This window comes from Trichoplusia ni, chromosome 15 (genome assembly GCF_003590095.1).
Source record: "Trichoplusia ni isolate ovarian cell line Hi5 chromosome 15, tn1, whole genome shotgun sequence".
In the NCBI taxonomy this organism is placed as follows: Eukaryota; Metazoa; Arthropoda; class Insecta; order Lepidoptera; family Noctuidae; genus Trichoplusia; species Trichoplusia ni.
Window position 1 is genome coordinate 7,169,544 of NC_039492.1, and position 27,908 is coordinate 7,197,451.

Here is a 27,908-nt window from a genome sequence, read left to right on the forward strand (position 1 = left end):
TGACCTTTTTTACATTTACTAATTAAATTTAGTTTGTTTGTTATACACAAACAGAACGCGCTTCATAAAAATTTAGAAGAAACAAGTAAAGAACTGTTTGAAAGTAAAAATTGCAGCAGATTATTATGCTTTGAAACTCAGGCTTTACTTTCTTTACAAGTTGCCATGGGCGATATCATACTCTCTCGGAAAATATTTCATTTTCTTCTAGAACCACGGACTGTAAGAGGATTTTATTGAAATTTTGTAATACATTCTACTGATATTTAAGACCTTGCATAATACGACGTAAGAAAACTAGGAAATAACTAATCATTAATAATACTAACGAGAGCTTGCTTGCGAGTTTATGAATGAACATTATGAATATTGAGGTATCCTCGAATAAAAACTTTCAACAAAGCCTTTATCCTAAGGAAAGTGTGAATCGAATATTAACCCTTTTTATTGATACGATATAGTTGCTTAGACAGCCTTCTGTCGACGGTCCATTCGCGAATAGTTGAATTCACTATATTCGCGTTTAATCTAGTTTTCTAGTCGCATTTGAGTTCCGTCCAAATCTCTAAAGTAGCAAATAAAATAATTACGAATAATAATAACCACGAATGGAATTTATTGCGACTAAAGGATTTCCTCCAAATATCCTGTCCAAATTCTCCCTACGAGGTAGAAATCAACAAAAGTAGCGTTTGTGACACCATGTCTTCAATAAGGATTAATATTCGATTCATAAAGATACAGGAATATATAAATATAAGCAGATAGTAAAGAATAAGCCTTACCTTGCATCTTCAATAGCCAGTACTGGCATATATGTTTCATTGAAGCGATTGGCGCCCGTTAGCGCTGAGTTCTGGCGCTCCGTGGCGATGTTACGTTATTATAAAAGTGCAAAACCAAATTAACCACCTGTAACAATATTTAAATGTATAATTGCATTTTTCATACTTATATGTAGGCATTTTTTATAGGAACTTCAAGGGATACGAAAGGAACTGTAAAATAATTAATTTCCGCTTGGAAGACCCAAAAGGAATATTGAGGTTTTCTAAAAACGACATACAAATTAAAATAAAGCTTTCTCATACTTGCTTTTCCTTTTATTATGTAACTTTTACTTGGTTCTTGTGGGTTACATTTATTTTACGCAAGAATATTTCCTCCCTTTCATTAGATATTAAAGTTAATAAACTAACTTATAACTTGGATCAAAACAATGTATTACTACACTAATTAGATAGACGACCTAAGTAGATACACGGGCAATCTATGGCCTAGGTAGACTTACGACCGTGCCGAATGGAGGCGCTTTAGGAATCAAAAATAATGCAGTAGACGATGAAGATTCAAACACTAACTGCTTCGTAACATAAACAGACAAACCAGAAAAAACTGAAACTGGTCAATGTAACGATGTTTTTTTTACCGAAGGGCCCATTTGATTAGTTCAGTAACGTGTTAAAAAAGTAATGGTCGTAATCATGATTTCATATCGCGAATATAAGTATCGTGTGTCATTTGATATCACGTTGAGTCTATCAGTTTACTTATCAATAAAACAAAAGAATTGAACTACTAACTCCTGACTACAGTATTTTATTATCTTTGGATTAAAGAAAGAGTCCGTAATTCAGATTGTGGCACCTTGCAGCAATGCCTTGAGGATGTTTAATGAATTCCGCCGCTAGTTTAAGGGCTGATGTTTCGTTTGCCATACAAATAATAATTAATTACGCAGACAAACTTTCTTAGACAGCTCATTAATTCCGATACTTATTTTGCAAGCTACATCCGTCGCTACGGTTCTTTTTCGTATAAGCTATTTTGCTCCTTTAACTCAAATACATGTTTAAGTTCCAAACGCACACTCCGGATCTTTAAAGTTACTGGCTTTACATAATTCAGTGTATCTTATAGCCTGTCAACCACAGCTATTTGTGATTATTTCAGCGCCTTAATGTCTCAAGCCCTGAAATTTCAACACATTTGAAGCAAAAATTAGCTACAGGGTAGTAATCTGGCATTGGGTACAGTTTTGCCAACTGTCATAATATTTTGTTTTTTTCTGAAACCATTTATTAAGGTTTTCAGAGTTAACAATATTGAAGATTTTAGCTATATTTAAGAATATTTTTTTAAATAAATTATATGAATGTCCGACATACCACAAAGCATGTGAAGGAATTAAATAGAAAAGCCTGTTAAATGATTGAAATTTGTTAATTTCGAGAATTTTCCTCCATAATAGCAATCAGGGTTATATTTCTAGGCTATTATGAATTTTGGGGACCACAATAATTATTGTGCCACATAAATATTTAATAAGATAATCATTTTTTTTTGGTTTAATAAACAATCGTTATTTTAGTTTAAGAAGGGTTTTGGTCACATTTTATTTAATACTAAGAATTTTTTTAAATATTTTCACTTTGAATAGGTCTTTTTACCTTTACTTCAGTAAATAAAAAAATATTTATTCAATTAATCTTACTTACCCAATAAAAAAAATAAAAACTAGATGAAATTCAATAGCAATTCAGGCATTTCAGTATTGCAGAGTGCAATTTTTACTAATGAATTTAAAGCCCAGGCTTCAATGTTCCTAATTTGTGGAATATAGATCATCAAGTTTTTAATAATTTATTTAAGTATATTATTTATCTACCTAAATTGATTTCTCCCAAATCAATTTAGTTAAATAGTCGCACTGACTGATCACATCTCACTGATAATCATATCAATCAGGGCTCTAGATCGCTAAATTGAATAGCCGGACAAACCAGCCAGTTTGGTTAGACATCTGGAATGCACTATTTTTTTTAAAGGAGTTTATATTCTGAAAAAAATACCTAGTAAATTAAACATTTTTTTATAAATCTTGTTTATTTCCAGTCTAGTCTGGTCTGGGTAGTCAGGTATATGGTATTGATACATACTTTTCATAAGGTTTTGATATTAGTAACTTAAACTTTGCTTGTGGTAAAACCAATAACTAAATGTTAATTTACAGAGAATGTGCCACCATGATCAGCCTAGGGAGCAATGGACCATCAAAACAGTACATGGGCTAGTTCTAAATGGCCCAGTATAGGAATCATAGAGATATGAGAACTAGATCAAAATATTGTTATGAAAGAAGACGGCTAGATAAAAATAATGCTAATACCCTCACTATAGTTTTGCTTAGCAGTGGTAACATGCAACACTAGTTGCTGTATAGTAAGGATTACATTACAAAATTGTAATCCTTAATAGATATCGACAGACTACAGTCCAAGCTGGGTCACATAAAAACATCAAATTTTCTTTTATTTCGAACGAAGTAAACAATAACATATCAGGTATGATTAAATTGGGTCACTCAAGCTTGAGTGTAATAAAGGCCCCCATATTGTTTCATAGACCCATACAGAACCTCAGGTGTTCAGTCGTATTTGATTTGTTTAGAAATCAGTGTGAAGAGTTATAGTATTTTCAGGCTTATTTAATAATTGGGTCATGATGTAGTTTATTTTATTGATACATCACATTAAGAGTTATTTATAATGAATATTACTGATAATATTAATTATTATGACAAGATATTTCTTATGAAAGCAACATAAGTCTCGACCATCAAATTAGTGATCTATAGAGGCACAAAAAGGTTGCAGCTTTAGAGATATTAAAATTGAGATAACTAATTGTTACAAAACACGAATATTATTATGGTTTGTGTTGTCTAGGCTACCTAGGGATTAATACTAAATAATCCTAATATTTACCTGAGTTTTTATTTATGGATAAGAAATTTCAAAGTTATATGATATTTTAATTATTCTAAAACATTACTGATAAAACAGTTCTAAGTTACCAAAATCTGTAACCAACCCGACGCAAGCAAGCTTAAGAAGCAGCCATGTATAGACGATGGTCTGTACGCAGCAATAGGACATCCCGTCAAGTATGAACTGTTTTAAAACCATCCATTTTAGTTCATCAAGGAATTAGTTTCTAATTGCAAGGCTATATAGTTCACCTAAAAATGTTTAGTGAAATGCAATGTTTTGGAATATTTCAATATTCATTTATGAGCCTGTTCAAAAGAGCATGTTTGTGACTATTTAAATGTTCTTTCTGACTGTATTTGATGAAATAAATCTAATAATTATTAGCTATGATACAACAGAATTATTAAAATTGTATGTCAGATGCTAAAATAATATACTTAAATGGATTATATTTTTAGCTCCAATTAAATAGATGTTAGGTATAGACATTAAGATGCAAAACATGCAATGACTAGGAGTAAAAAAGGTTGCATAGGATTGGATCTATAGTTTTTAATTTCAATTTATAATTTGACTTCTAAGTTTTAAGCTATGTGTAAGGTATACCATATACATAAGAGTACATAACACATTATAAGAAAAAATAGTGTGAAACCACTCAATGATTTCTAATTTGTAAAATAACATTTGGCCAAGTTAATTATTTTATATAAAAATAGTATAAGGCTATTCAAATATTATAAGGCTTTCAAGGGCTTATGACTTTTTTTAAGCCCAACAGTTATGTTGCCTGCTTGAACTATGTAAAAGCACAGCATTTGTTTTGAAACCACCTAAAATAAATAAATGGTATCAACATTAAGGAGTTTTAATACATGAAACAATTGTTCCACAAGTCTTCAAACCTTTTTTCTGTCTGTGAGTAAACCAGTGATTGTTAGGGGAACAAAAACTAACCTAGCAAGTGATGTGATCAAGGCTAAATAGAGACCTTGATAGAACGTTATAGGTGAAACAGTGCTGAATTTGTGTTTTCGTTAGTACATACATCATAACATCGTGGATTGTGTAGCAGGGTCCACTTTTTGCAATTAACAGTCAGTAACTACTTACACATTATGACGTCATTGCATAGACAGTCAATACAACACAGTAAACATTATAATCTCAAACATTTACAAGAAAGAAATCAAACATATTTGTATGTTTTTAAGGGCAGCAAATGTGTTTCAAAAATCTTTGTTTACTTACAGGTTTTCAATAATAAATATCCTCCGACTGTATCAGGGCTAACCACGATCCGTAGTTGACAGCGAAAACTGCGAATCCTAAATAACATGGCGGCATTTTGTCGCAGCCGGTGTATGTAAGTAAACCACTCATTTCAGACGTTTTACACTTGTTATTACTACTCACAACTTCAAACACTCTTTGAGTTAAAAACACGTCTCAGTACAGAAACAAAATAAGTAAGTTTATATCACACACTAAAAGCAAAATGACGTAACATTCTCAACCTTCACGGTCGCACAGTAGGTATAAATGGTAGTAAAAGAAGTTATGTTATTCTAATCTTTAATCATTGGTACTGTTTATATAGCACTACTCATATAAAAGTCACTATTTTATTTACAAACGACTCATTCCAATGCAAGAGTTCCTGTGTATTGGCAAAATAAAATCAAACACGATAGATTATTATGCCTAAGAACAAACGTGACACGCAGTCAGCAAGCTCGCTGTGTTAACTCATTTTTTTATTCAAGTGATACCCACTTAAATTATTTTAAATCTACCTGCAATGGTAAAAAACAAATGCCAATATTGTATTTATGTCGCAAGTTATAAAACTACGATACTTTTGTTATTAAATAAATTTAATTCGTCTGGGGGTTTAAAATCGTTATAAAACCACATTCCTTTTAGTTGTTTCAGTGTTAATGTTTAGGCTTAAAATATGGTATCCAAATACGGCAATAAACTTCACACCTTGCAATTTAAGCAATATATTGTTTATGGGTAGACACTGGTCAATGACAATGGAACAGCAAAAGTAAAAAAAAACTAACGGGGTTACCCTGAAAATGTAGGCCTAGCTAGACAGACAGATAATCAGATATCACCCATACGTAACGGGAAGTAATCGATGTACTTCATTTTATTGAGACGATAAACAAAATACAAACAATATATATCAAGGATATTTGCAATCAAAAGTTCCACCATCGAACCCTGTAAGCTATGAGTTTTTCCACTGTTATTTAATGTAGGTACCAGGTATGTCTGTTGTAGTATGAATTTAAGTGCCACGCCCTGCAACGTGTGTAAAAAACTTATCAGCTTATAAAAAGTAGCTATATTTTTACAAACTGCTAAGATTTTTACACACTTGACGAAATTTATAACATGAATTTAATGAAAAATTATTAAATTAAGATTTTTAAATTTTTTATTAAGAACTTGAAATAACAATTATTACAATTAAAACTTTTAAAAATACAATCGACATTGCTGGAAAGTAGGCGTCTTTTGCACTGTGTCGATAGTAAATATGAATTCGCAATACAAATATTTCAATTATGATCAAGTGTTCCGAGACACTTCCAGGATAACTTTGCATAATATCTATTATGCATATAATCCATAATCAAAGTAATATCATTACGTTTTAAAAATAATTAAAATAAGTATTCACAAAAGGTACCAAAGTATAGTTATTAAAATAGTGGGGAGAAAAGATATACAATAAAAACGAAGGTGAAACCGAGTGTGAGTTAGCAGACATCTAAAAATTTTTTTTTTTAAAGAATTTAACAATTACATATTAAATACTAATCTACGCTAACCGTATTACGGGCACTAGCATACAACAATCTAATACTATCGCAATATCCGACTCCACGTCGTGATGTTGCTACTAAAATATAAGCGTCGCCAGCTCTCAAAATTCGTTTTGCTTTGCAATAATCAAGAGCAGCATGAACACGTGCTTCTACTTCCAACGGCCAAGATCCTTTAGGTACTTCAAAATAATGCATGGCACGAACTCCTCGCCAAAAACGTAACTGGCGTGCTGTGTGACAGGCTCTTGTTACTGCAACTATCGGACAGTGGGGTTTGGCTTGACCAATAAGCTTTGCTGTTCGGCCAGAGCTAGTTAGGCATATAATTACAACCGCGCAAGAGCGCATCGGCAAGTTCACATGCACTAACACCAATAGCTCTTGTTGGTTCGTCAAGTAGACTTTCCATAAGTTCGGTATTGCCATATATATACGGCTGCCAAATTATTCTCTCCGCATGTCTGCAAATAACGGCTGCGGCGGCGAGACAGTGCTCGGCCATTTTTACTGAGTCATACGACGGTGAAAACTTCTTTAGGGGAGAATCATAATGTAGCTCCAAACAAATAACATCGGCGCCGTCAATTACAAGATTCGCAATATCTGTGACGCAAAGGGTAGGAATCTGTTCATTAATAACTGCTTTACAAATGCACGGTTTACCCAGTTTATTACATTTAGCTAACATCACTTTCTCAGCTATAAATATTTTTTCTACTGGTAAATCAGTACTTAGAATGCACCGGTCGAGATAAATTCCATCAGCTTCATCTAATATTTGGTCAAAATTGTCGTATCCTAATACGGTATCAATGCAAGCAAAACTAGAATATGTTTTCCTTTATCTGATAGTAATTCCTTAACTCCGCGAATATCACTAGCATTTTGGGTGTTTGGAACTAGTACACCGTCAACGTCAGATCCAATGGCCCAAGCTATTTGCTCTTCCATATGTTCAAAAGGTTGTTGTGATGTCTGACTACCAGTCAAAGAATTAGAACTCCCATCGCCTTTACCGGATTTTTCATTATCTCGAGGTACGTGTGTAATCCGAACTGTCATCTTAGCACCAATGGTACCGCCAAAAGTAATTGAGCATTCGACGGAATCATCTCCTACTTCAGTAACGACTAGTTTTACTTTACCTGGGGTCAGACTGTCAATAATTATTAAATCGCCAGGATGTAAATCAGTTAAGTGATCATATCCAATGTATAGACAGTCTGGTGTACCACTCTCTCGCCAACTTGTATCAGTAGTTATCCGTATTGTGTCAAATTGGTTCAACTCGATTGTTGTTTTTGGACCGCCTTTAAGGTCGCCTGTTACAATTTCCGGGCCTCTAACGTCTACCATGAGAGCTAATGGATATACGTATTCCAATTCAGCACTATAATTATAAACAGCTTGTCTTATACTTTGAACTAACTGCGCACAGGCATCAGGTTCGAGGTCTCGCATATTGAGCCGCGCCACTGTCAAACCCGCAGCAATTAATCTCTGAATCACAGCAGGCTCTCGATTTGCTACCCCTATATCACACATAAGTCCTGTTTGCATTTCTTCACATGGAGCTTGATGTAAGTTAAGATTACAGTAATGTTTTAGTAAATTGGGCTGAGGTGGATTACCTTTTTGCGGCTTATTGGTAATTGCTGCCTCCAACGGAATATGCCAAGGTAGAGCCATTTTTTAGGGATTACTTATTTTAGGCAGCAAAATTTGGAAACTATTATACGCCTGTATGTCTATAAAATTATGCAATGACAACGAATACTGTTTTATAGTTTTTTTTTTCTTAAAAAGCATTTTTTGTAAATGCATAAATAGTTCAGGTTCTATACCTTGGCCCGGGTAGTAAAATATAATATTGTTAACAAAACCTCCTTTTCAAAGTGAAACCTCCTTCAAGATCCTTAGTGAAACCTCCTTCGAACCTGGGATTTGACAAGCAGTCCGCTATAAAAGACGGAGCGCTCTTAGCAACGCTCTCTCTCGGGTGTCAGCTGGCTTCGCTGGAACATCTCCGTGACCTTCGTTGTATTTATTCAGCATAGCAGCCATATTGTTATTTCGATAATTGCCATTCATACCTATTCCTTTGCAGTAATTAGAGTTTGATGTATTAACTTTAAGTTATCTTTGTAATGATTGGGTTTAATTGTTTGTGACGTAACCGTGCTTGCTTTTTAAAAACCTGTCCTCACTTTTGGTTTCTAAGAATATTAATATTTTTAATACTATACTATCAACATCTTACAAAAATAAAAATAAAATGAATATCGCAACATTCACCAGGGTTCAATATCCTTCATTGCAGTTTTAAGGTAAAATTTAAATTCAACTCAAAGCATAATCAAAAGGCTACATACTAATTACCTAACAAGTCTAACGATTTTGTATAAGCACTCGATTTTTATTCGGTACATTTTTAAGATTTTTTTCTCAAGTATAATTTACAGTCGATATTAGATGATATAAAAATATGTCTAAACGTGCAGCCTCATGGAGTCGCCCGTCGCTCGCTTTCAGCGACAAATCTGGTGACGTAACCTAGTTTTAAATTTTCCGCGACTCGAAAAGTTGCTGCTTCATGCAGTCGCTCATCACTCATTTGCAGCGATAAAGCTGGTCACGACGCGATCCCTTGTTGCTGATTTCCTAACTTCGCTCGTACCTCGTGGCAGTGATACCAACAAGTGAAAGAAATAGGAGCCTTAATAAACCCTTGCAGCACCACACTTATGTCGACTTGTCTCACCGCTACAGAACACTATAGCCGCTCACTCCTAGCGACAAAGTTCATTTTCAGCTTTGTCGTTTCGTTACGTTCAGTTACGCATCACGTGATCATTTCGAGACGAGAGAAATTTAAAATGTGGTCACCCTTTTTATAGCTGGAAACGAACAACAAGCGACTCCATGAGGCCGTACCTTAATATTTAGATTTTTTTAATGCATTGTGAGATGGTGGCAACTTTATAATAAGGGTGTGCATAATCTGTAAAATTAAAATACTAGATGACACTGACATAATTGACCGCACTCGACTAGTGTCAGGGTGACATGAGAGCTCGTTGTAGTTTGCAAACAAATCTCGCGGGAAAAGCTATTACAGCTTCGATTTCAATTTTAATGTTGTAGCTTGAAATCATGGAACTGGAATCGTCAATTAAAGATGCTGGTAATGGCCTTAAAGCGGTGCGAGTTACAGATCGTAAAAAGAATGCAGAGATCATAAAGCAATTTTTAACGAACAGCAACGCAGTGCCGGCTCTGTTATCTGAAAATACTCTTAAAAAACGGGGATATACATGGAACAACCTCTTTGACGATATCAATGATTATATTTTAAAGGTATTTTACAACTTTTGACTATATCATTCAAAGGTATTTTTCTCTATTCACAAAATATATCGCTATCACAGTACTTTGTGTACTACTGTTCACCTATTCCTTAATATAAAATATTAGAATTCCCTAAAATATTATCCTTAAAAATTTATAATGTATCATAGAAGCCTTAATATATATATCATATATATTCCTATCATATCCGTCGGTTGCCAACAAGGAGATCCTCTCGGGCCAGTCATTTTTAGTTTAGCAATACACCCAATCATCAGGAAACTTAAATCTAAATTAAATGTATGGTATCTAGATGACGGAACCTTAGGAGGCGATATTAACACAATCACAGAAGATTTCACTACTTTAAAAAATGAACTTCATTCCATTGGCCTTGATTTAAACACAAATAAATGTGAAATTTTCATCCCGAACAATCAGCCATTAATTCAAAATCAACCATTATTACAAAAATTCTTTTCATTAGCCCCAGATATAAAAATTGTAGACCAATATTCACTTCGCCTTCTAGGGTCCCCAATATTAGAAGAATCCTTTAGTAAATTTATAGATGATAAAATTCAAAATTTTCAATCTATTTCGGATAGACTTTTTAAAATCTCTCTGCATTCGGCCTTAACTTTGATTCGGTTTTGTTGTTTTGGTCCAAAATTTATATACTTCCTCCGGTCTTCAAATTTATGGATGCATTTACCCCTTTTGGAAAAAGTAGACCAAATTATACGGTCCACCTTAACGTCTATTCTCAATGTGACTTTGGACGACCGAGCGTGGTCCCAAGCCACATTGCCGATTCGTTTTGGTGGACTAGGTATCCGTAAAGTTACCAGCTTGAGTTTGCCAGCGTTTCTGTCTTCGGTCCATAGCACTGAAAAATTGACAAGAGAAATTTTAGAATTTTCTCTGGTTGATTTTCAGATCCTATGCATGTCGGAGGCAGTAAATAGTTGGAAAATGTCCTGCCCGGGCACGGATCTTCCCGCACAACTTTCTTCTCAGAGGCAATGGGATGAGCCGCTTTGCAGTTTGATACGGAATGAATTAGTTGAAACGTCACTCAATACTGCAGAGCGTGCTCGTCTCTTGGCTCTGGGAGAATGGGAATCGGGCCTCTGGTTACAGGCATTACCTTCAGCCAACATAGGTACGATGTTGGATAACAATACTCTCCGGCTCGCCATTGGTTTGCGTTTGGGTGTACAATGTGTCGCATCTCATCTTTGCCAATGCGGTGAAAGAGTCGATTGCCTTGGTCATCATGGCCTGTCCTGCGGCAGGAGCGCGGGGCGTATACCGCGTCATGCAAATATTAATGACATCATTCGTCGTGCTCTTGTCACTGCTGGTGTACCTGCCGTTTTAGAACCCAATGGTTTGGTACGCAACGATGGTAAGAGACCTGACGGAATGTCATTGCTGCCTTGGAAATTGGGTCGGCCTTTGGTGTGGGACGCGACATGCGTCGACACCCTCGCGCCATCCCATGTTCTAAGTTCAGCGGTCTCGCCGGGCGCTGCTGCTGGAGCCGCGGAAGCCCTAAAACGGCGGAAATATAATAACCTTGTTGGTAATTATATTTTTGAGCCGTTTGGGGTCGAAACGTTCGGGACATGGGGACCAGGTGCACGAGTTCTTTATAAAGAACTCGCAAAGCGTTTGGTCGACTCTACACGTGATCAGAAGGCTGGTCTATATTTTGCCCAAAGAATTAGCATTGCCATACAACGTGGCAATGCAGCCAGCCTTCTGGGCACGTTTCCCGACTTTGGCAGGGATGAGGATATCTTTTTCGACGCTTTGTAAATAATGCATATTTTTCTTTTTATATTATATAGCTTTCAAAATGTAAATATTAGTTTAGTTTAGTTCATAGTTATGAAGAATATTAATCAGAAATATATGAATAAATCATAGAAGTAATATGTGATTTAATACATTTTAAGAAGTCATATTAAACCTTTGTCATAGGTTTTAAGTGTTATAGGAGGAAACATGTTTTTATATTAAAAATAAATAAATGTAATAAATATCATTTAAACAATACAAAGTAGTTATAACTAAAAATTATCAATTGGTTAATTTAATACAAGCATATTTTATGATTGCAACAGTTTTCACTCTTATTTGGATTTAGGATTTGTCCTTTTATTTTAGGAAACTGAAAAATTTGAACAGTCTAAAACTTTTGAGAACACTGTTAGACCACTATGTACCAGCCTCTTACATCATTGTGTGGCGGGCTCTAATAAAGGTAATACATGAACTTGTAAAGCTATACACCCTTTGTTTAACTACTTTGTATGTATTTTATATATATAAATATTTCAATGGTATATTTATTTTGATTTGATAATCTTAATGTAATTACATAATTAGAAATATTTTTAGACAATAGATGAAACAAAATTGTATTTTTTTAGGCCTCAAAGACATAAAACAATATTTGTTTTTCCTGATTAGTTGGCTATCAAACCAAAACCCCAATAAACAGAATGCATATCCTACATAACAATGTTCACCTTTTCAGGCAAAGCATATATAAAGTGTGATAAAATAACTGAGACAAGTTTATACATACTGAAAGACAATCGTCTTTCTAAAGCAATTGGTGACAGTTACTTGAATTTACTCCTCAAACATGTCTTGCCATACAAGCATTACTTGGGTCATATAACACCAAGCACTTGGAAAGGTGAGTAAAGTTGATAGATCCTATTACTAAGATTCCGGTTGTTTGTTCATCTATAATCAGATTCAACAAAAAATTAAAAAGAGAAAATAAATATTTAGGGCAGTTCCTTTATGACAAACCTTGTTTTCCTTTGCTATTTTTATAGAAAGCATTATGAAAGTCTTGTTTATTTTCTGTGGCATGTACTTTTGCTTCGCTAATTAATGTAATGTACTTGAACCCAAATAACTTTGTCATTTTCTTGTTTAACCACAGAAACAAACTTCAGCTGCAGAACATTAGTGTAGATCTTAATTTATCTCAAGAATTATGAATGCTCTTGATTTTTCAGACCTACTGGATGTCAGTATTTCTACATGTTTCTCTACTGTTTACAAAATAGATGCTTATACTAAGCTGAGACTAATTCTGCTTATTATGAAAAGTGGAAAGGAGAACTGCCAGTTTGTCAGACCTCTCATAGAGTCTCTATCATCATTAGAAACTTATTTTGGCCTTGTCGCCAGCGACAAAAAAGTACAGGATATTGTTATTGAAATAATTATTTTGTTATTGGAAACGGTAAAGTATGATCCATTTGATAAATTGAATATAATTTTTCGATTTTGTACTGTATCTTAAATATTTATTTCAGCTTTCTTCCGAGTGTCGCCTAACTATGTGTCGTTTTATTGAGAGTTTCATGCCGTCTTTATTAAAATTCTATGATCAAAACAAAGATCAGAAGAAAAAGGTAAATATACAATAAGATTTTTTATCCATCGAGTTTTGTATGATTCAAGTATTCTACTTTGATTGATAAATGGAATCTTTTCCTTATTTCTATAAAATTTTATAAACAATATGACGCTATATTTTTACAGACATCACATTTCAAATTGTTAAATCTTGCGGTAGCACTGCACCACCCTCTAGGAAGGCACCAAAACGAAGAGGGAAGCCTTGCAAACAACTGGGATGTCTGGAATAAGTACTTGAACAGCATGACAGAAATCATTTGCTTAGAAGTCAATTATTTGCAGAAAAATAGAAAGCAAAATGATAAATCATTCCAACAATGCTCATATTTTCACAGCCTTGCTGCTTCTGTCTTCCACCAGGTTAGTAAATGTAATGTTTTTGTTTTATTATCAAAGTATTTTTATTGTAATTTCATGTTTTATGACTGCAGATTTTTAAGATGTCAGAGAGAAGCGAAAACGACACAGAAACTCCATCAAAGAGAATTAAACTGAGTGTGAACAAAAACAAAACGTTCAGCGATCTTGTAAATGAACTGCAGCAAAATCATGTGCCTTGGTAGGTATATAGAGATACATTTACTTTCAGCCCAAAATAAGGATGATTACTGGGCATAAAAACTGCTTTAAAATTTGGGAGAGGGGAGGTTTGTGACGTAACGACTTTGCAATATTAAAACGGAAGTGACGTCATAAGTAAATTCCTTTCGCTTTAATTATTATTATATGTATATTAGCCAGTAAATGGTTTTCATCTTTGATCTTATACATATATTCATGATAAACTAACACACATCACTTTCGTTGGGCATATTCGAGCTTTACTCGAAAACCGCCAATATTAATATAGCCTGAGTCTTAAAATACCGCAGCTTTCTATTAAAACTATTTTCAAAATTGGTTCACTAGATCCTAAGATTACCCCTTACACACACTCTCACGAACTTTACCTCTTAATAATATTAATTAATAAATATTTTGTCTTCTTAGCCCATTGGTTATCTAAAATAGGCCTTATATGCCAAGCCATACTTACAGCTGTTATTTTTTTTGGGTTTCAGGTTAGGAATTGTAAATGTGTATACTAAATTATACAGTACCCACATCACTTCAAGAGAATATCTATTATTATTGAACTGTCTTCAGTTATTGCTTGCAAATAGCAGCACTAATTTAGACTGGGACATGTTCAAAGAGTTAGTTTGTTTTGTACTTGAGAGTTCAAACGCTCATATGAGTGATGATGATGATTATAAAAACACTTTACTATCACTATGGAATAGCTGCGTGAGGTAAGGTACTTTTTATACGGTAATGTGATCAGTCAAGTACGAAATTACCTATATGTGTATGTGTTTTAGATCTTGCACATCTACAAATTCGTCGCACCAAGCCATACATACCATTATGCAAGGTGTATTAACTTGCAACATATTGGAGTACCCCACGCATCTCATTAAACAGTACGTCGAAAAGGAAATGCCTGTGACAACCCATAGTGTTACAACTTTGATTAACATTTTTCAAAAGTTCTACAGCAAATGTAGTTGCAGTGATTTCAGAGTTAAATGTTTAGCTTGGCTCACAGCTGGCGATAGTTCATCATTCTGTGTATCTAGAGTACCTGAATTGTTATTGAGAATAATTTCTAATGAAAATATAACATTGAACTTGACATGTAACAAAAATTTCGAACAAGTACGCTTACATGACATTTTATTCAATTCGCTGGAAAAGTGTATTTTGTTTAGCGAATTCGAAATTGACGGCCCGACAATACCTCCGGTGTTAGAAAACGCATTTGAAGGCGTTGAAACTGATACAGATTTAGAACAGCAAATACATGAATACTTGAAAATTATGCTAACAGATAACATTTCGAAGCGATTACAAACTCATACTGAATTATCAATGGCTATAAAATTGATGAATGTTGTTGTGACGTACTTTGATTTATTAATTAAGCTGAATGTGAAAACACACGATGAGATCGAAACCTTGGACATTTATACTTTATTAGTAACTGCTCTAACTCGTATGTACTCGTCATTTAATACGTTGTTAGAGAACAACATTCAGATTCAGTACAAAGTAGATTTTCTTCAGCTCGTCAACCAGCTTCTAGCTTCGGAATTTCATCCCATATTAACAGGATTAGTACGATCGACAATCGATGCAGACACATTCCACAGTATTAATAACATATTGAATACTGAAGTACAAGTTGATGACGATGATATCATAAATATTGGAGACGAAGATGAAATGAATATTGAAACTTTAAAAAAGCATTGTCTTCTAGTACTTGCTGCGTATTGCAGAAAACACGCAGAATATCGCGAAGATATATCAAAACTTATATTAGATGAGTATGAATACAATTTTACATCTGATACGGAATGCGCTTTTCAGTGTATTGAAATGCTTATAGACTCTACAGTTCAAGATCCTCCTTTAGGTAAATACATAGTTTAGTGCATTAAATATTGTATTAATTGTTGTTTTGAAAAAGATGTATTTGATGATGTATTGTTTTCTTATTAGGTTTAATTTTCACGCTGATGCAACGCATGTGTCAAAAACTGTATAGAGATTCGAAGGCGACATATGGGATACTTAAAATACTGCTTAAAATCATGGATCCATTATGTTCTGATGACAGCTCTATGAAGGACAACTGTTTTATTATGATCAAAAGTTATTTGCAACTCTGTGAAGATACGTATTACCCACCGAGAGTTGCTTCTTTGATTTATGAATGTGCAGCCAAAGTTATTGTAATGAGTCGTAAACATGATTGTGAAGTAGCCTTTATTGAACATATTTTGAAGACTATAAAATGTAATGTACATAGCATACGTCTCTTTTGTTGTTATTTAGTGAAACTGATTAATCATTTCCCTGAGGACAAGATAAATGCATTTGCAATTGACTTACTGGACATATTTTTAACTGATGTAAGTATATTTATCAAAATAACGAGTAAAACCTCTTTAAAATTAAATGTGTTTGCCTTAAACTTCGTCTTCGTCTCTCGTCGTAGAGATGTGATTTTATTTGCTTATATTATTTCTTGTATTTTTTATTTTCAGTTACCTACTGTAGAAGAGTCCATACTCAAGGATGAAGCGGCTAACAGGACTTTTACTGTTCTTCATTGTTTTGTTGCGCTGGCGCAGACAAAAAAACTGCCAACACTGACAATAATACTTCAAGTAATTCATATCCAAAAAGTAAAGTCATTGGATAAACAAATTGTTCTGAAGGTATTAAATCGGATCACGCAAGCCTTCGGCATCCAAAATCTGGCAAATTATTTAAATAACAATATTTTGGCTGTTGTTTACTTTTGGTTTTCGAAACAAAATGCATTTGGAGACTTGCCGATTAGCCTATTTGGATTTGAAGATACAGAAATGTTTATAGAAAAACATATGAAGTGGTTGATAGCTGGAGAAAGTTTATGGAGCCATGATGGAGCCATCATTAAAAGTGATATCTTAAAACGAGTGGTGAAGAAACATAACAAGTCCACACAATATATACTTGAGGTATATTGCAATTACTATAATTAATATAATAATATTAACCGGTTGGACTGGTAGCCGACTCCAACATACATAGTTGGGAAAAGGCTAGGCCGATGATGATGATAATAATATTAATATAATCATCGTCATCATAATCCTAGCCCTTCTATGTTTTGGCCAGCACCAGTGTTTTACAAGAAGCGACTGCCTATCTGACTTCCTCAACCCAGTTACCTGGGCAGCACAATATCCTTTAGTCAGGCTTTCTAGCTTCGAGACTAATTGTAATGACTCTCAAAAAAGATTAAATGTGAACTCTTTTTCGTAAAAAATATCTCTATAAATATGTCTCTGACTTTCAGATTTGCTTTTCCAATATAATGGCTTTATGTATGCCTTATATCGTCAGTGCGAAATACGAGATATCCTACTGTGAACCACATAAACGAGATGCATTTAAAAAGTCGATGCAAAGTGCAAATAGAATGTTCCAAACGACCGGCGAAATGCTAGAAAACGAACAATGGAGTAATTTTTTTGTAGAGAATATTGGAGAATTGCTTTTATATTTAGCGTCTCATTTAAGAGACCCCGAAGATGCAGAGAAATTGTTTGACCTTAAATTGCCAAGACAGAATCATGAATACTTTTATCCTAAGAAAATATTTTGTGCCATACTGAATTATTTTGAAGTAAGTATCTAATAATCTCACTAGGTTATGAAAAACAAACGTAAAGTAAAACTTGACAGCTGAGTGGTAAAAGTCACCAACACACCACTCTGCTTGACGTGTCGCGGTTTCCATTCTCGAGTAGGACAAGCGTTTGTGTGAACCACGAATGCTTTATGCATGTGACTGCATAAAGCATTGCTTCGCAAAGCAATGCTTTATGTATATTTGTGAAACCCCTGCGACACAAGGTTTAAATTCGTTCGAAATTAAGTTGTTTAAAAAGAAAAATAATCATTTTTTTTAAATGCTGCGTTTGACAGCTCTCTGTAATACTGATCATTGTATTTCCACTTGTTCTAGGATCTTACAGACGGAAGTGTTTTACAATATTTATGTAAAAACCAAACTATAACAGTGTTTAAAATATTATTTGAACTATGGAAAGCCGTCACTCAAAAAAACCTATTGGAATTGAAGGTGTTAGCTCTACACGCATATGTAGTATTTATAAAAAGTATACCGTTAAACCAGCCTTCTGACGCATTTATATGTAACTTCGCCTGTAACGGTTTCACGCAAGTTGTAAAAGATTGTGACAATAAGAATCAAATGAGGTGTTATATCAAAGGCTTGAAGATTGTGCTTGATTACTTGCTGCCACAGAAAGCAGCGTTAATGCGAAAGGCTCTGTTAGAATTGCTTCCAATTTTGCTCAAACAAATAGAACTTGGCTTTGAACAGGAATGTTCAGAATTTGTAAATTATTTAACAAGTTACATGGATGAGCATATGCGTGAGAGTGAAGATGTCGTTGACTTTCTGGGGTCTATGTCCTCAGGCAGGGCTGATGACGTGCGTTGTCCTAACTTGACTGTATTTAAAGAGAAGCTAAAGACACATAAGATCAGCTTAAAACGTCCAAGGTACGTATTTAGCGACACGCTTCGGCGATACATGGTTGGATGTTGAATACAGAGCCGTTCTTGACAATAAAAATAATTTTCAAGAAAGCAAGTCTATTCCAACAAATCGGTCTAGGACAACAAAATTAGTTACCCATCCAATTTATGACTATAACAACGTTGTGTAACTTCGGTTTTTCTTTTAAACATCATCTGTGAAAATTTCAACTGTCTAGCTATCACGCTTCATGAGATACAGACTGGTGCAGACAGATAGACAGACAGCGGTCTAGTTTTCTTGGACAGAAGAGTTCTATATAAAATGTGACCAGCTCCGTTTGAACTCTCCGAATACGTTTTATGTACATACTTTTAAAAACATTTTAAATAATTTTTAGTTATGAGACGTTGCTGAATATCCACCAATTTTTGTCGTGTAATGTCTCCCACGTGCAACAGTTACATCGCGACTTGGATTCTCGAAACTTTTCAGAAGAATGTGAGGCGACGATAATACATCAGTTTGTTCAGTCACTGTGTAACGTTCTTAAATCAACGTGTGATGATAAGGTAAGTGGACATTCTAAGCGTAACTATCAACAATAATTCAACATTTAATAGACAGGATCCCACCCTGCAACGATTCCAAAATACTTCTCAAGATACAGCGCAAGAAACTCCCTGTCTTTCTAATTTTAATAACTTCAATATTTATATTATTTAAATGAATGCTCAAGGACCTGTGGGACATTGAACTTTATTTATGAGCCGTAAAGTTGATATTCGAAAACTGTTATTTGGATTCTACAATAGGTCTTTTTTCACTTTTAGACTATCATAGAAGCTTGCAACTGTTTATCCATCATAAGCTCATATAATATGAAGACATTGGTGACGGTGCCACCTGCTTACACAGAGCGGACAAAAACAGTTAATCCGACGCGATTCTTTTTGCAAGTTGTTGGCAAATCTCTTCTAGAAGTGTTATTTGATCAAGATGCGACAATTACTGACGAAGTCTCAGTTACCTTAAAAAACTTGTTGAAGTCGCTTGATATTGATGAAATTCCAGGTATGTGTTCAATTCTTGATTTAGATGATCTGTTTAGGTATCTATATTAATATTACCTTGTACCTGCACTTATATATTGTTCTTATGCATAATTATGGATGATCTTAGAAAGTACTGAACCGATTTAATTTATACTTTTACCTAGATAAGCCTAGATAACGGCATTATTTCTGAGTGTCATACGTGAACCCGAAAACTAAGATTTATCGGAATGGTTACGTTCAGCTAGAATTAAACAATAATTATATTTCAGATTTGGAGACACTTGACAAAGAAATAATAAAACCTTTTTCGTCACGCTCTTCGGCGTCAGCGGTTGACACTGTAACAGACAGTATGAGGTTTGAAGAGTATTGTACATCGTATCCTGAAGGCATATTCTTGAACGCCTTGGTCGCTAAAAGCAGTACAGATTGGTTAAAAGAAGTCACTTGTACTCTTCTACAATTTATACATTCACCTACAAATTACGTTAATAATTTACGGCAAGTCTGCTCATTAAAGGTACATTTTAGTCAATTTATATTTCAGTTTACTGGTAATACTACTAGGAACCAATTTACGTATAATTGTTTCTTACTCTTTTGCACTAAAAGGGCTGGATTTTTTTTGAAAACATTTGTTATAAATTCGTTTCACGTTTAACATTGCGGGGTACATGAAGCAATAACCAAAATGTCAATTCCAGTCAAGTGTGTGCCGGAAAATATTGCCATCCCTCGTAGGAGTACTATTACAAGGACTATCTGAAAGGCACGTAACGGCGCTTGGGGACCAAATAAAAAGGTTCTTCAATGATGTTTGGGACCAGACCTTTGATGAAATATTAGAAAACAGTGGAGAAAGTAACGTTAATTCCAAAACAGCTGACAGAATGACACATAACTACATGAAGATCATTCAATATATGCTAGATATAGTCGACTTTGTTCGTATACAGAGAAACTACTACCAGACTCGGTAAGCTTTTGATCATTTTTTCTATTTTTTTCAATCTTATTTCTCGTCTTTATATTATCATATATCTTTTCTCAATTATTTTGGGTTCCCAACTTTTCCAGTCCAACAGGAGGCAGTCGCTCTTTGTAAAACAGTAAATTTTACAAGGAGCGACTGCCTATCATACATACCCTTCAGTTTATATTTCCCTCGTCTTGATACATATAATTTATTGGCTAGAGAAGTTATTGTCATGTTAATATTTTGTGTCACAATTTTCATGAACAATTGCTGCTTACTTGCTTGCTTACTGCATCAGACGAGGCAGCGCGGTACAGACATTAAATTACTTGCATCTTGAGTACGACAAGGTTGCATGGGCGGCTGCGATTATAGATCAGAACTGGGCCGCTATCTACTATGGCGAACTTTGGGCTATATTCCAAAACAATGGCGTGTCGCCATCAGCACCAGAAATCACTTCGAACCTCGCTGGAGGAACTAACTTACAACGGATTTTTAGAAAGGTACCTAAGTATATTATAAAAAATATTTGTAAACCATATTGTATTAATTACTATATATAATGCTTGTACCTACTATATACTTATTTAACACCTTTGTATACCATGTTTAATGCAAATAAACGATTTATTATTATTAATATTTATTTATGCAAGTTATGCACCACAACGCCAAAATGAAAATATTAATCTTAGGAAGTTATCGCATAGGCAGTTATTCTGCAATTCTACGCACTCCAGATATTTATGTAAATTTTTTCACCAACTTTCAGTGTTACGTGTCTATTGGAGAAACTGATGCCATAGAAGGTTGCGGAACCGCCCACCTGACGATAGAAAACGAGAAACGCAAGCATTTGATAAACACGGGCCAGTTCACCGACGCGCTGTTGCTACACGACATAGCGTTGTCGTGCGGCGGCCAGACTGACCCCGCCCTGCACTACGGGGTGGTCAGGTCTCTACACAAGTCGGGCATGCATCATCTTGCTCTGCGGTATATTAAGTCTCTGCCGGAAAATGACCAGCTTAACGATGTTAAATATGATTGCTTGGCGTTCTTGGGTGAGTACTTTGACAACTTCTTTTTTATATTTATCGCTTTATGTATTAAAGTTTTATTTGTTAGAACATATAGCCTGAATCTGTAGGTTCTAGTGCTTTGAAGTTTGTAGTCTTAAATAAACTTCAAATTAATTTCATATAATTATATTATTTGTCTTTACCAAAAAAATGAACTAGTAAAATCGACACATTAAGTCAAGAGATAATTTACCTACTATTTACATATAATTAATTCATAAATGCTTGTATTTTTTTAAGGTGACTGGAGCGATTTCGTTGACACAAGAAAACTAGAAGAAAAATATAAACAAAAGAACTGCAACCACAATTCTATAGTGAAAGCGTTCCAATATGCATGCCTTAAAAGTTGTTTAAACGTGCAAACAACTCCTGAATGCGAAAATAAACTGATCCTGCCATTGAATAAAGCGAAGCTGGCTGTTTCTAAATTGTGCCACAACCTTAACATGAAGAACTGCCAAAACATTTATAAAGTTTTAGAAAAACTGCATATCTTGAATGACGTCGAACACTATTTTTCAGTGAGAACTAACCGCTTACATTTGACCGACTTGCTTCGGAAGTGGGATGTGGAAAACTTACCGCAGTTCAGAGATTTTAAGCACATTGAGACATTCTCATCCCAGCGTGTTCTGTTACTCGAGCACGCTGCCAAATCTCACAGTAATTTTTTGACAGAAATAGTTTCGTTGCAGACACAATATTCTCGTAAGTTCTTTAAAGAAATATTATTATTATTTACCTCGTGGAAAATAAGTAGTGAGTGGGTTTCTTACTCCGAATCAAGCAGAGTAGACGGACGGATGCATAAAATTGGTTAAATGAAGAAATAAAGAATATAGACTTCGTATTTTTTTCAGTCTGTCTCTTGTATATCTTGTAGTTAATATTTGTTTTTTAGAACTAGCACTTAACAATCGAAGGGTTCAGATGGCCCAGCGCCTTTTAGCGGTGGCGAAGAAGTCCAAGTTGTCAGAGGACATAACGCTAGTGGAGAGTGAGATAGCGTGGGCTAAAGGACACAGCGAAATAGCCTTGTCCCTACTTCGCAATATAATCGACAAACATACACTAGACTCCAAGCTTGCTGCTGTTTCTTTGCGGTAACAAAAAACCTTCGCTCTATTAATTTTCTATTGATATGATACGATTACGCTTGCTAAAAGTTACAGATAAATGAATTTGAACGAAGAAATGGTGATTAATACTCTGAATGATTGCTTCAGACGATACGGCCTCTGGATGGCAGAATCGAAACGTGATAATCCTCGAGAAATAATGCACAAATACTTGAAGAAAAGTCTTGACGTTCTCAAAGACGAGCATATAGATGTAAGACTTAAAGTTTATCACGACATTGCGAAGTTCGCCGACGCAGAGTATAAGCAGGTATGACGTTATCACAAGACAAAAATCTGAAAACAATAACAATAAAACAAATTTTGATTCGTAAAATAACATAAAACTATGCTTCTAGGTGGTGACGTACATGAATTCATCAATATATGAAAACAGAGTGAAGTGTTTAGAAAATATGAAAGGCACAGCGACATCTTTAGGTACCAAATCTACAAAAGCATTAACAAAGTGAGTTAAAAAAGGTGTATAGAAGATAACACCGACAATTCTGTATAAAATGTATTGTAATTTAAATTTGTTTTTTTTTTCAGGGAGGAAAGCAGGGCCTTGTCTACGAATAGAAAGTTCAAAGAATTAGATGAAGCTGAAATTGTCAATACTCAAGTAGAAAAGGACAATTACTTGAACTTGGCTATGCGGTACGTAATACAGATAATATGGAACTTGGAAAGGGACGGCGCGATAGATAGTCTAGAGCGCTGTCCTGCTTCCACAAACTAAAAAAAGTGTTAGACCTACTGAAATAACTTGCCTTTGTTATTCTTTCCCAGATACTATTTGCTGTCTTTGAAACAGTGCGACGATAACAACTTGTCGGTATTCAGAGTTATATCGTTGTGGCTGGATAACCAGAACTATGAATTTCGTCCCGAAGGCAACGAGACTTTCGAGGCACTTCTAAATTCGATACCCTCCTGGAAATTTGTGACAGTACTACCACAACTTGCGCCGCGGCTGACCAATGAAAATACGGCGTTTATGAATAATCTGAAGAATTTGATAAGTATGTCTTACTTTATTGTTAGTTGGACTACGGTTTATATCCCACGGTGGGGAACCACATTCGGTGGTGTGGATGTGAAGACGTCGGCCTCCACACAAAACGAGCAAGTGACCCGCCGGCCCATACTACTGGCCGGCGGAAGCCCGCTGTCGGTGTATGAAGGATTGCAAAGCTTTGCCATACACCGACATAAAAGCCTGGATGATGTAGTATAGCACGGCGGTTCAGGTTTAGTCAGTAGGAGTCTGACACTACCCATTCTCTCCCCAGAGGAAGCGGGTTTCCATGAGGATTCCGCCGTCTTACAAAAAAAATCAAATATTGTGTTGCATGTTTAATTAAAACAACGCAAAAATTTGATATAATTGTTATTCAACTTTTCATTCCTAACTAAAATACTCTTAAAATATAAAAATACCTTTTGAATTTGTACTCAGAACGGTGCGCAATCGACCATCCACATCATACTCTACCTATTCTGTTCGGCTTGAAGAACTCTGACAAAGACAACGTGATAATGAACGCGAGCAGCAGTATCGGCGGCAGCAGGCGCGCGCGCGACCACGAGCCGCGGGTCGCGGCCGCGCTCGCGCTCGTCACGGAACTGCGCGCGCGCGGCGGACACATCGCAACCGTCATCACGCAAATGGAGAAACTGTGTGACGGTGAGTAAGCTTACTGGTCCCTCACATACAATATATGTATACTATATTAATCAATGTAATTAGTTCAATTTGGTTCTAAGTCCTATAATTGTGTTGTAGAGATCAAGGGGAAGTAATGCATGTTTAACAAGGTTATTTGTTATGTTGATCAATCCACAAATCCGGAAAGAATAGAACAAAAATCTTTTTTTTTTTTCAGTATCATTGTACCATTTGTCTTATACGTTTAATGTATAGTTCATCTTACGATGTATTGTTTCTTCTTCAGCCATTATAAGCTTCGCCAATTATATGCCTCAATCAAGGCAAAAGAAACAGAAGATACCAGATGCAGAAAATATACACAAGCTGCGAAATTTGAATGACATCCCTGTTCCAACGCTTACCTTGGCTCTAAGGAAAGATTGCAAATACACGTACATACATAGTAAGTGGGACTTCTTAAACCTCTAATAACCTTTAAAAAACACTTTTTCTTCATTTATATATTTTGTTTTATATTTTTTAGCTTTACAATCATTTGATAAATTCTACGAATTAGTTGGCGGTGTCAATTGTCCAAAAAAGATAAACTGCACTGATTCTTCAGGAAAAGTCCACATCCTTTTAATAAAGGTAACATTTTTATATTAAAATATCATTTTTCTCATATTTACGGATCTGTGAAGAGGGAGCAATAGTAATAGTTTGTTTCTCAATAGGGTGGAGACGATTTAAAACAAGATGCTGTGATGCAACAAGTGTTCAACATTGTTAATACACTGTTGGAAAAAGACCCGGTGACACATAAGAACAAACTTTTAATTAGAACATACAAGGTAAGATTAATTATTTAAACAATATGTATAAAACGAAACATGAATAAAATAGTAATTCATAACAGTTTCGAAAATTGCTGGACCAATTAGCTAATTTTAGTATAAGTCTCTAGAGGTTTATACACGTTTTTGAAGCTTGTAGTCACTAACTTTTGTCCATATGCTAATGGTATGTTGATATTACTCGTTCGGCAGGTCGTGCCCATGTCTCGTCTGTCCGGCGTATTGGAATGGTGTGAGGGTACGATACCGATGGGGCTCTACCTTGCCGCTCCTGATAACGCCGGCGCCCACGCCCGGTATCGTCCACAGGTAAGATATGCACATAGCATAGTATTTAAAATACATTTGTTATTATGCTCAAGAATTTGCAAAGTATAGAGAGGTCTGTAAAAGAAAGGATCAGGCCTTTGCCCAGCTGTGGGATTAAAAACAAGCTACATAAAAAAATAAAAGCGATATGCACTGTTTACCTATCCGAACTTAAGGAAAATATGTTGTGAACCATTGAATAAAATGACTAAATGCTGCTTTCTTTTTTGTAGGACATTTCTTGCGACGCTGCACGGAAAAAAATGATTGATTGTAGTAATCAAAGTCACGAAGTCAAGTTGGCGGTTTACAATAAAATATTGAAAGAATTTAAACCAGTCTTTCAATATTTTTTTATTGAACATTATCTTGATCCAGTTACCTGGTACGAGAGAAGATTAGCATACACGAAGAGGTAAATTAAGAGGGCTCACATTTTATTCTTATAAATAAATAAATAATATAAATATATTATATGCTTATTTATTTTTTATATTTCCAGTGTTGCTACATCTTCAATGGTGGGTTACATCCTCGGTTTGGGCGACAGACACATGTACAACATTTTAATTGACAAGAAAACCGCTGAAGTTATCCATATAGATTTAGGTAATTTTAATACAAAGGTTCCGTTTTTGTTATTCATTTCAATAATAAAATACTTACACAAATAAACATTCTAGGTATTGCATTTGAACAAGGAAAAACATTGCGAACTCCCGAAACAGTGCCATTCCGATTAACACGAGACATTATTGCTGGTTTCGGTTCCAGTGGCACCGAAGGAACTTTTAAACGGTAATTTGTAGGACAGTTTTAAAGCACGTTGTATAAAATATATGTTTTTATTGTAGTATATTTTTTCGCACGTTAAATATTTTCAGATGTTGCGAAAAAACAATGCAACTTCTTCGCGATAACCAGGAGACATTATTAACAATATTAGAAGTTTTACTGTGTGACCCTCTTTACTCATGGTCGGTTAAAACTGCGCAGCAAAATGCTCCAAATGCGAGCCTCGATACTACTGCTGAATGTAAGTCTGTTTGATGTTACTACTATTTACAACAGCATTTTTTTAAAGTAGGCAAATAGTTTCGAAATTAGTTGAAGAATCGAAGTATGTTAACACCATTAAAATATCACTAACCTGTTCCAACGGCGCACATCGAAGGCCATGTGATGTCTTCGTTCGCAAAGATTCAATAACTGCAAACTCTTCGTTTTCGCTTATTACTATATAGTGCAATGATTTATTAGTACTTGCAATGAAATAGCAGATTTGTAAATTTATTGCTTCCTTGTTTACAAGCAAGAGTTCTAATATCACGTGGTTACAATAAAGTAAAAAAGCCGTAAAAAGACTGTACAAATAAATTAAAGAAAGTTTTACAAACGAAATGTTCTTGGATTAATTCATCAATAAATAAAAATACTAAAATGGGATTGGGCGGGTCATGTTAGCCGTATGGAAAGCAATCGTTGGGCCAAAGTCACCACACTATGGGAGCCAACGGATGGACGGCGTCGTCGTGGGCGACCTAGGAAGCGGTGGCGAGACGACCTTAACGCTTACCGCGCAGGCTGGTTCCATGCGGCCCAGAATAGAGAGTCGTGGAAGGATTTGGGGGAGGCCTTTGCCCAGCAGTGGGACACAGTGGGCTAGAGAAAAAAAAAAAAAAAAAAATACGTTTGAGTTGAAAAAAAAGGTAAAGTTTATTGAAATGTGAGTTGTTTGGTGTACAGGCGCGTCGAGTTCCCCCGTGGGCCTGGCGGCGCGCGCGCTGCTGGTGGTCCGCAGCAAGCTGTGCGGCACGGACTCGGGCGGCGCGGCCGGCGTGGCCGTGCCCGGACAGGTCGCGAGGCTGCTGCACATCGCCGCGGACCCCTTCAACCTCTGCCGCCTCTTCCACGGCTGGCAGCCATACTTGTGATCTATGTGCCTTATTAAATATATCTTATACTTACTGTGATCTATATGTTACAAACAAATAAATGATTATTTTTTATGTCTTTTTGTTACTTCTTATAATTGGCTTGCTTGACGCCGCACGATATTTAGCTACCAGTTAAAGGTGCAGGGGTCAAAATTACGTGAAAATAGTTTTTTTTACGAAATTGGAAATATTACGAATAGGCTGATGAAGCCCTTTCTGATTCATGTCAGATTGAAAACACAAGACTTGAAGCTACCCTGAAAATTTCAGCCCGCTAGTTTATCGGGAAGTGCCTCAAGAGTGCGTGTATAAAAAAGTGGGAAAAAACATGTTTTACGACAATGCATGTACCTATGCAAACAAATACGATACCTACGTGCTACAACCACG

General features: G+C 35.3%; 1 protein-coding gene, 1 long non-coding RNA gene and 1 pseudogene across 5 annotated transcripts; 1 reads left to right on the plus strand and 2 right to left on the minus strand.

Moving 5' to 3' along the window:
• Nucleotides 1-785: 785 nt before the first annotated feature.
• Nucleotides 786-5,104, minus strand: LOC113501124. The gene is made up of 2 exons (XR_003401262.1): nucleotides 5,025-5,104; nucleotides 786-912 (listed from the first exon to the last, which is right to left on the minus strand). It is a non-coding gene; the product is annotated as an uncharacterized LOC113501124 (long non-coding RNA).
• On the plus strand, nucleotides 5,095-27,590 carry LOC113501122 (serine-protein kinase ATM). Of its 4 annotated transcripts, none has more exons than XM_026882149.1 (36): nucleotides 5,095-5,139; nucleotides 9,761-9,973; nucleotides 12,140-12,236; nucleotides 12,513-12,677; nucleotides 13,009-13,238; nucleotides 13,312-13,410; nucleotides 13,541-13,777; nucleotides 13,849-13,976; nucleotides 14,479-14,709; nucleotides 14,779-15,875; nucleotides 15,962-16,374; nucleotides 16,510-16,968; nucleotides 17,310-17,639; nucleotides 17,982-18,544; nucleotides 18,922-19,093; nucleotides 19,355-19,595; nucleotides 19,849-20,099; nucleotides 20,284-20,555; nucleotides 20,854-21,061; nucleotides 21,331-21,622; nucleotides 21,881-22,351; nucleotides 22,545-22,746; nucleotides 22,870-23,032; nucleotides 23,121-23,230; nucleotides 23,314-23,421; nucleotides 23,554-23,786; nucleotides 24,224-24,451; nucleotides 24,720-24,878; nucleotides 24,960-25,066; nucleotides 25,153-25,269; nucleotides 25,465-25,581; nucleotides 25,815-25,996; nucleotides 26,084-26,190; nucleotides 26,265-26,379; nucleotides 26,466-26,617; nucleotides 27,328-27,590. In XM_026882149.1, the coding sequence occupies exons 2-36, from the start codon at nucleotides 9,770-9,772 to the stop codon at nucleotides 27,513-27,515; spliced, it is 8,448 nt and encodes a 2,815-aa protein (XP_026737950.1). In that variant the 5' UTR covers nucleotides 5,095-5,139; nucleotides 9,761-9,769; the 3' UTR covers nucleotides 27,516-27,590. The 4 variants fall into 4 exon arrangements, with proteins under 4 accessions (XP_026737950.1, XP_026737949.1, XP_026737951.1 ...); XM_026882148.1 differs by lacking the exon at nucleotides 5,095-5,139 and adding an exon at nucleotides 5,596-6,007; XM_026882150.1 differs by lacking the exons at nucleotides 5,095-5,139; nucleotides 9,761-9,973 and adding an exon at nucleotides 5,984-6,007.
• LOC113501123 lies at nucleotides 6,205-8,433 on the minus strand (annotated as a pseudogene).
• Nucleotides 27,591-27,908: the final 318 nt, after the last annotated feature.

Coding starts and splice junctions, on each gene's coding strand:
- LOC113501122 (XM_026882149.1), top strand. CDS start 9,770: ATGGAACTGGAATCGTCAATTAAAGATGCTGGTAATGGCCTTAAAGCG. Junction 16,375..16,509: donor TGGACATATTTTTAACTGAT/GTAAGTATATTT, acceptor TTTTATTTTCAG/TTACCTACTGTAGAAGAGTC. Junction 26,191..26,264: donor AGTTATCCATATAGATTTAG/GTAATTTTAATA, acceptor TAAACATTCTAG/GTATTGCATTTGAACAAGGA.